The sequence below is a fragment of the Cystoisospora suis genome, assembly GCF_002600585.1.
Source record: "Cystoisospora suis strain Wien I chromosome Unknown contig_3428, whole genome shotgun sequence".
NCBI classification, from domain to species: domain Eukaryota; phylum Apicomplexa; class Conoidasida; order Eucoccidiorida; family Sarcocystidae; genus Cystoisospora; species Cystoisospora suis.
The window spans coordinates 8,135-17,080 of record NW_027156223.1 but is presented as its reverse complement, the minus strand read 5'-3'; the positions used below and the strand labels follow the sequence as shown (position 1 = coordinate 17,080).

The window sequence follows — 8,946 nt, the reverse complement described above, 5'->3', positions numbered from 1 at the left end:
GCGGTGGCGGTACTAGTCATCTCTCGTGCTCCCTCCTAAGCCCACACCTCGGACCTTGTCATTCGCCGTGGAGATCGTGACAGCGTCTTCCTGGAGCGCAGATAAAAGAAAGAAAAGTTTCTGTCCGCTTGCATCTGAAGCGCCGTCTCCGTGGGAAGCAACATCGATTCGTCTCGTTCACCCACGCTTTCGGTCCGTACCGACTCTCTTCTTTCTGTGATACGTGACTCGTCGCCTGGCGGATTGCTTGACAGCGTGATTCAGCAGCTTCGGTGGAGTGCCGGTATATAGAGGCCACGACTTCTGGCGTACGGGGTCACGGGATGGTCACCGCACCTCCCCGGCGGACGCGGCTCCCTCTCCACGCGGGAAAGTTATACGACTCGCCCGAAGTAGTCAAATCTTTCTACATTTTCCTGTCCGTGATTGTTTTTGAGGAGTGGCTCACCATGATTCGAGTAGCACGGGAGGGGGAGCATGCACCTGATAGGATTAGGTCCGAGAACAGGCTGGGGCTGGGCATTCCTTCTCTGTCTATCACAGCATACTTGAGAACCCTGCACGCACAAAAACAAACTCGCCACACTGTGTTAGCGGTCGTTGTATGCAACACAAGCCTCAGGATTCGACTGAGCGGCCGAACCAGATTCGGGTCCTACAGGCAGGTCGTTTTCACAGCTAAGCTAGGTTTGACGCTCCGAACGTCACAGTCGCTGGCCGGGCCCGAGTTGCACCTTCCGTACCAAAGCAAGGCTGCGACACCGTCAAGCCAGCGCAGAGTCGTGGGTAACATCAACCGAATTCTCGCAGGTTCCCGCCACCGGGGTGTTTCGGTGTTGAAACGTCGCGTGGACCCGGCTATACCTGAGAGTCTCGTTCGCCTCAAGCCACTCCTGCCAGTCGCGGCCCTGCTGGTCAGCCAGCGGTGTTGGGCTGTTGCGCCCACCCTGCGCTCTTTCCTCGTCCCTTATCCTGCTGGCACCAGGCGGTTCGACAAAGAAGGGCCAGCGGTCTGCAGCTGCGACTGCGGTGAGCTTCTGCTGGAGACCGTTCATCCTATCCAGCTTCATCGAGTCCAGCACGGCGTCGGCACCACTTTCCTCGCCAATTGAGCCTGCTGCAGGAGATACACTGACTGCTTTCAGCAGAGCGTCTGCTGCTCTGATAACTTCTCTCTCGGCGTCCTCGTCCACACTAATATTTCGAGATTCACTCAGCTTCCAAGAGCTTGAGGTTCCGCTCCCTGCGATGGACAGCAGAGCGAACGGTCTGTGGAAATGGTGAATGACAGGCGCTTGCATTGTATAAGCAGTTCGGCGCAGTAACTTGACCACTCCCACTGTCCTGGTTTCCACGTTCAATGCGTGGTCGTCCTTCAGGTTCTGCTTCTTTGAGTGCACTTCAAAAACGCTTGTAGCCACTGACCTCACCACAGGACACTGTAGGAGCTAATTTCGACACGAGATCTACATTAACCACGCACTCGGTCTCCGCTGAAAGCAGCGGCACGGCCTGGGCCACGCAAGGAGTGAGTTCATGCTGAAGTGTGGGTGCTTATTGAAGTACCTCGGGCTTTCGACTCCCGCTGACATCACTCTGCGTAGTGAAAACTGCCAGATCAAACATCACACGGAAAAGCCTGGAACCTCTCGATCAGATCGCTTGGCTGCGGCTCCAAGCATAGGAACACGCACAGGTGGTCTTAGTGGCTATGCCTGCTCTGTCACCCTTTGCTCGACTCTGGCGTGGCTCACGAATTGAGAACGACAGACCATTTCCCCAGCCGGTGCAACACAACCGTCCGGCCCTCTCACGATTGTTATGCAGGTCTTGCTCCGGCTTCCGCACCTGTTCCCGGGTGTGCCCTTTCACTTGCCGTCGTAGGCTGCCGCATCATGACGTCGCTCTTTTGATATTCCTGGAACTGGTTTTCCAACTTCGCCACTGACGCAGCGGCTTCCTTCGCTTTCTCCATCACCTTCCTCTGCATCTTCATCTCCCCTATGGGGTCCCTGGGCGTGCTTAGCTCTCTGCACGCCGCTCCCATGCTCTGTTGCTGTTGCATGAGCGCAGGCACTTCAGCGGCAAAATTTATCAGCGAAGCGACCGAAGGGGGTTTATCAGAGAAAGAAGCTGGCAAGGGTGTCACTGATCTCGTCAAGGCTGGCTTGGCCTGAAGAGGAATACTCTCTGGACTCCCTCCTGCGAAACAAGATGCGGGAGGCGGGGGGGCGAAGTGTTTCTCAAGAGGCCTCACCGGGGGCATATACTGCCATAAATATGGGATGATCGAAGGTGGCGCTGGGAGATGAAGGTAAGAAGGCAGGTCATAGCAGGTAGCTGCAGCGGCGAGACACTGCTGCAGCAGGGTGTGGGCAAGCAGCGGAAGAGATGTCAAAGAGGAAGCTAGCTGCATGCAAGTCAGCACAAGGAAAACACAATGACAGCGGAAACCGGGCCTGCTTGAATGGGACTACAGGGAGCGACAGAATGTCAACGACTGGAACGAAGATGACACAGAAAAGATGTTCACACGGCTGCAGCTGTCCGAGTTCAAGTTGGTGACTTGTGCACCTCACCCTGATGGAAGGAGGTACGCGGAAATCGTCTTTGTCAAAGCTGAACTCGCCTAGAGTCGGTGCAGCGCTGTCTTCAGGAGAAGGACGCCCACCAAGCTTCTCCGTGAACACAATACGCGTGTCAGGGGGAAGACACCGGCCAAAACCCCTGGCGTTGAAGTAGTGAAACAGGTCCCCTACCTGAGGAGAAAAGAACCGAACGTATCACGGTGGGCAAGAAGGAAAGTGAGGCACTCCGCCCCAAACAAAGGGAAGGAAGCAGTCCCTCCTACCTCACGGTTGAGACACGCAGGAACTGCTAGCGCGGGTTTGTTGCTCTATGTACCGATACGATCTCCAGGCCGGTTGCAGCGGCCAAAGGAGAACGGGCGGCAATGCCCGAATTGCCGAGCGCCCGAGAGCCGAGTGTTAACAGCAGAAGTGTCACGGATCGTCGCCTCTGACTGGAAACCGAGGCAGTCTGTTAAAAATCGGTACAAATTAGATTTATCCTTGTGACGGCAAACGGCCGAAAGTTCTACCCTATGAGGGGTCGTCACTACTACGCGTGCTGCCTGCGTCTGGGCCGCGCGTATACGAAGACCTTGTCAAGACCAACAATACAATTCTCTATCCGACGCAGGCTGCTTTTGGGTTTTCACACCACCTCCTTCAACGCTTTAGCGAAGAAAGATCGTGGAGAAGTCACCTCACTAATCGCCATCAGGAACATGAGTTTCCCTATATTACAGCAATCTCTTACATGGCTACAGTTCTCCTCACGTCTGATGAGCCCAGGCACTCCACAGGAATAGATGTTACCCCGTACTGCGTGTTGAGTTCAGCAGTGCCCCTGGAAACACGTCCTAGCACGTCACTCATACGCTTACTGTCTCGTCCCTTTCAGCTCCTTCCAGCCGGTCTAGTTTGATTCCCAAATCCAGTTTCCGTCGGGCCTCCTGAAGCCTCAAACGACCGCGGTGCGCAGCTGCCTTCTCCTCTTCCGTACCCGTAGAAAGATCGTCTATCGCCTCGTGTCCAAAGGCATTCCGCAGTTCCCGTTCATCCTGCACTGTTCTGCTCCTCAGAGCCTCTCCCAGAAGCTGCTCGAAGACTTTAGGACAGTCGCCGCCTTTCTCAGTCGCCGCTACCGCCCGGCTGGCTCGCATGCGCCGCACGTGCTCCTGCTGATGGTCGACCAGGACAAGATCTGTCAAAAACTCAGCTGTCTCTTTGTGCAGAAGCGAGGAGAATACCGGCTGCTTACCCCCACTCCTACCAGCAGCCAGAGTGGAAAGAGCAGAAACAGGAGGCGACAGGCGACAGAGGAAAGAAGTTGAGTTGATGCATTCGTCCGAGTGAACGAGGCCCTTGGATGCCGACTCGCGAAGACGCAGTCGGAACGCAGCTTCGGCGGCCTGGAAGAGAAGGAAGAACGATGTGGGGACGCGGAAAAGTCCCGTTTCTCGGGTAGGTGCGTACTCTGAATACTGGCCATGTTATTCCAAAAACGAACGGGGGCACCGGACACTTAAGATCATAGGCTCCTCCCTCTGAGTCACAGAACACGACTCTTAATGCAAGACAGGGGCCCCCCCGATTCGGGACGGTGGCTGTGTGAATACTTCTACAACGACAGTTGGTAGCCAGAGAAGACTGCACTTCGCTAAGGCGGCACGTCTTGCATCGCGCAGACAGCATAGGCAAGGCAACACAGGAATAATCATTGATATCCCGCGCCTGCGGGAAACAGACCTGGTCCTCGAGTAGCCGACAAGAGACTCCCGCCAAGAAGACAGGCAGCATACTAGTTCAGGTCATGCAGATACGTACGTGCACCGCATCTGCAGAAATATTCATGAACTTATAAGGGCCTCACGCGGGCACTTTCGGGAAAAGAAAATGCCTCCACACAAACTTTCTGGGGACCGGACGTGCCCTAATGCAAGCAGCAGGATTCTGAGAGGTCAGACACAGCCCCCTACACAAGACAAAAAGTGGAGTACCCAGTGCCAGCAAAACCCGCAGTAGTGTGCCTCCGAGAGCTTAAGACCATAAGCCGTTCGGCAGCCCAGATTCTTTTGCGATCTGAGACGGTTGCAGGGCAAACGGGATTGACTGCAGTTCATCCCGAAGTCTAGACAAGAATGCTCAGCAGTCCTTTCCTGTCCAGAGTCGTGACGATCGCGAGTGTGGAGTGGGTAAGCCGGTGTGGCAAGAAGTTTATTCCAGCCATTCTCCGCCACGTGCAGACGTCACTATAAGGGAGCATGGAGAAGGGCGCCGCTACGGCGCGCTACCAAGAGACCGGAAATTCTGTGCATCGTAACAAATACTCTCCTGGAACACAACAGAGGCCGAGGTTTGACGGTTCCTTGACATGAAGGGAGTAAGACGCGGAACGCACCTCTTTCATTTCTCTCTCCGCCGCCTTCAGCTTCCAGAGATCAATTTGGTGCTCTTGCGCCTTTTCCGTCTCGCTCAAAACGTCAGGCCCACCTGCTGCCATTCCGATGCCAGCAGCGGCTTCGAATTTAGCATCTCCCCACAGTGCATGCAAGACTTCCTTTTGCAGCGTTTTTCCTTGTCTCCAACGTGAATACAATCCCGGGAACATACCTCTCCGTTCTTCTTCTGCTGCCGTCTCCCCCGTCCCCGCCTGCGCCATTGCTGCAGCTGCCTCCGCCGCAGTCAGTGTCTTCTCCGTCGAGGGTCCCGTATCTTGCCCACAGTCGTCATCATCATCATCACCATCATCCGGGCCACCTCGTTTCCTGGACAGCTCGTCTGCTTCTGTTGCGTTATACTCTATACCCTGCTGCAGCCTGCGAGCCATCTCGGCAGCCGAGGAGTACGGACACTTCGATCTCGGATCGTAGCCGCTAGGGAGATATGCGGAGGGGAAAGCGTGGGGCAGACTAATCGAATCAGGGTTTGGCTTTCGCGCAATCAGTCTCGAGGTCAAGATGGACGCCCGGGTGGCGTCAACACCGTACGTGACTAAGCGCCCGAAAAAGGAAACGGGCATGAGAACGCCAGGCGTCGAATCCTGAGGGTTGTCAAAATCAGTAGGCTACAACAGGCTGGGTGAGGAATCGAAGCTAGCTTTGCGACTGCGAACGTTTGTCAAATGGAATATAACAGGAAACATCAATTACGTTTCAGATGGTGGGGAACGCATCGAGGGCGATCTGGTGACGGGAGCTTCCCCGAGCACCTCCAGCCTCTGCTTCTTACACAGTGTTCCGGTGCTGCAGCTTTTCCCTAGAGCTGATTTGGGAGGACTACGTTTCTCACGAAAGCCACTCCAGGGCAAAAAAGCGCTGTAAAAAGCTAGGTTACCGCCTTCACTGAGAGTGATGTCTTGAGCTATGTTGACTATTGTTGTCTTGCTTCGATCGAGAATGACTGGCAGTCTGACAGTCTGCACCTTTCTTAAATACGGGGGGATCTCGCTTCGACCGGGCTTGGATGTTCATGGATCGCAAGTCACCCGGGCCGCCTGCAGTCAGTATGGTCACACGTGGAATCCGTACAAGATCCTTTATTTAGCCCTGCACATCACCAATCCTCACGGGTGTCTCTCCCTGGTACACCGTAAAGCCTGTACGTCTTTCCCTCTTGGTGCGCTCTGAAACACGCGTCCGTGTATGTGCAAACGTCCCCATCAGCCGCGGAGTGTAGCTAACCAAGAATAAGGGTACAAGCTAAGCTGGAGATAACAAGCCACACAAAGACGTGCATTACTTGACACAGGACTTTTTCTTCTTCTTCGGATGTATGCACCAGAACCTCTTTTCTTGACTCAAGACCTCGTCTCCAGGAGAAAGAAACCTGAGGCACTGGACACTTTCCACCCTATCCCCGCTCTGCCTTACCTGAAGCACTTTTCGCACGAGATCTTTTTCCGTCTCATTTTCGCATGCCTCGAGGAGAATCCGTTCTTCATGTTCTCGAAGCCAGGGGCTGACACCTGCAACAGCGTCTGCTTGATCCATCTCATTCGGACAGCTTGTATCACTGGTCATTTCACAGCCGTGCAACCCGATGTAAAAAGGCCACGAGCTCAGTTCGCTCACTTTCCGAATCCACAGCCACTTTCGCAGGCCCTGGCAACATCCGACTGCGTGCATGTGCCTAGCCGCCACGTCCTGCCGAGCGTCAAGTGACCGCAACGCTTTAGCTGCTGCTTCGGCCATCCCTGGACTGTGATTTGTAAACGCCGTTTCTGGGCTCAAAAATCGGACGGACTCTGTAGATGAATCGCCTTCAGAGGTGGAGGCAGGCGAGTCACCCGGAGCAAGAGAACAGCGTGGAGAAGAAGAACCACAGCTTCCTGTCCAATTAATTCTTGGAGCTCGTTGCTCAGAAGCAATTGGAAGACGAGGTGGAAGGGCCGTCTTTTTCCAGATGTCGAAAAGGGCTGTCAATATTGAATAGCCTGTTGTCCATCACATGTCACAGAGAAACACCCTTCTACTGAGATTAGAGAACTATTCATCTTGAAACGATGATTAACAGCAGCTCACTATTACGTCCGCTCGCTCCCGAGAGTTTGACAGTACTGACACTCTCGCTGATCTAAGGCATCGGTCCATGTCCAGATTTTGCTTTGGGAAGCACATAGGTGGAGATAGAGTGGAAGTGCATGAGGAGAGGCGGCCGTGTTGAACCAAGGAAACCCTTTGTTCCAACCCCCGGTCGCCTCTACTCATGGTTTCTGCTGGACAGCGAGTTGTCTTGCTACAGCCTTGTCAGAGAAAAAACGTTCCCAGAGAAGCTGGCTGCAGAAAGGACGTAAGATTAAGTGCATCCAGGTGCACGTGCACTCGCCGTGGAATTGTCTCTCTGTCCGTAGCTGCTCGGACGAGAAAAAGCCTTGAGGAACAGCAGGCAGAAACACGGTAAGTTGCAGCTAAAGAGGCGCGTGGAAAGAGACCGACGTGGTCGGCAGGCCTGAAGTGCCTGATGAGCTTGACCGATCAGGAGAGTGCTCGTTACTGAGTCACGTGCTCGACAGCCCCGTAGTAATGCAGCCGGTGGAGCAACAAGGGACATGCCGATATCGTTGCTTCTGACCGGCGAAGCTGCTAGAGTTACTTCTGTCCCAGAGCCTCGGATCCTTTGCCGTCTATTCACTTGTTTGAGAGACAGCCTCCCAGGAAATAGGTACGTATCCAACAAAGGTGCGCCGCGTAACGACATGGAACAGCGCGGTCGGGGACTCAACACCTTACGCAGGCAGCTACTGATGCATGCTGATACTGGTACCGCGATCCCGCTGATCTGGCTTGCTTCGAGCCTCGCTCTGCCCTCCACTCACAGCCAACATCTTCTGCCTGCGTCCCCGCTTGGCTGCGCCTACCTAGTAAGACGGGATCTTTGATCGCCTCGTGAATATACAAGAACCAGTCCACCTTCCACGGCCTCCCACCACTTTCGCCTAAAGCAACCGAGACAGCGGGAACTGGAATGGCAAGAGGATGCACGCGGGGGCGTAGTACTGGCAATGCAGCTGAGGCCGAGAGGCCGTGAAGATGGGACGTGATGCGCAGCTGAATGGATCCCGGGAGCATGTTGTCGAAGATTTTGTCCTGGTAGAACCTAACCAAAGACATGGCAACCGCCGGGACTTTCGAAGCGTCTAGAACACAGTAGTTCGGAAGGGACGGAGCAGGGCAAGAAGACGCACGCTTTGAATCGAGTGGAGAGAGGAAAGAGTCCTGCCTTTCCGTATCAATATCGGAACCAATCGTGTTGCCCGAACTGGGTCCTTCCAGTTGGCCACACAACTCAGCAAGCGAAGGAAACTCGACACGGGGATACTCCACTCCCGTTTGATACTTGGAGTCGAGAGGCTCGGGCTGTTGCCCGTGCAGCAACTCTTTAGTGAAGTATTTCTGTCGTGGACTTCCCCTCAACGCCCCATCGACTTCCTCCTTTGCCCTCGCGGATTCTTCAGTTTGCTGGTGGAGAACCACCCGGAGCGAGCGAAAGACGTCGAAGATAAAGAGCTGTGCCTCTACGAAAGTCTGAAGAACACGGCCAGAGTCGAGTAGAGGCTGCGGCTGGAAAGGCGGCGCTGGTCCGCACTTGTCTTTTTCCGGGCTGGTCTGCACCGCAGCTGGTGACGGCTGCTTTCCGTAGGCTTCTGACAGCTTTCCTACGTCAAAAGCCGCGGAGGTCTCTGAGGGTCTCAGTAAGCGCACCGCCTCATCAAGGAACAGATACGTGCCCTGCATAGAGAAGAACCGTCTCCAGCCGACTGACTTATCAATTCACTCGCCTAACGTGTACACTTGTTTCGCCCCTTTTTAAACGTCCACGCTGCTTACCTACATCCACACGCTCCCGGTGTGCATGGAAACAAATATAGAACCTTAAGGTA

The 8,946-nt window shown here is 54.6% G+C and overlaps 1 protein-coding gene across 1 annotated transcript in view; it reads right to left on the bottom strand.

Moving 5' to 3' along the window:
* Positions 1-3: 3 nt before the first annotated feature.
* CSUI_006685 (uncharacterized protein) overlaps positions 4-8,946 on the bottom strand; it is a 16,337-nt gene continuing 7,394 nt past the window's right edge. Inside the window, exons 4-12 of the mRNA XM_068066838.1 lie at positions 7,882-8,794; positions 6,437-6,999; positions 4,966-5,607; positions 3,449-3,976; positions 2,580-2,759; positions 1,849-2,410; positions 865-1,243; positions 449-557; positions 4-90 (exon numbers count right to left, since the gene is read on the bottom strand). Coding sequence (XP_067921186.1) covers positions 13-90; positions 449-557; positions 865-1,243; positions 1,849-2,410; positions 2,580-2,759; positions 3,449-3,976; positions 4,966-5,607; positions 6,437-6,999; positions 7,882-8,794 — 3,954 coding nt within the window. The 3' untranslated portion in view covers positions 4-12. The remainder of the gene's footprint in view (positions 91-448; positions 558-864; positions 1,244-1,848; positions 2,411-2,579; positions 2,760-3,448; positions 3,977-4,965; positions 5,608-6,436; positions 7,000-7,881; positions 8,795-8,946) is intronic.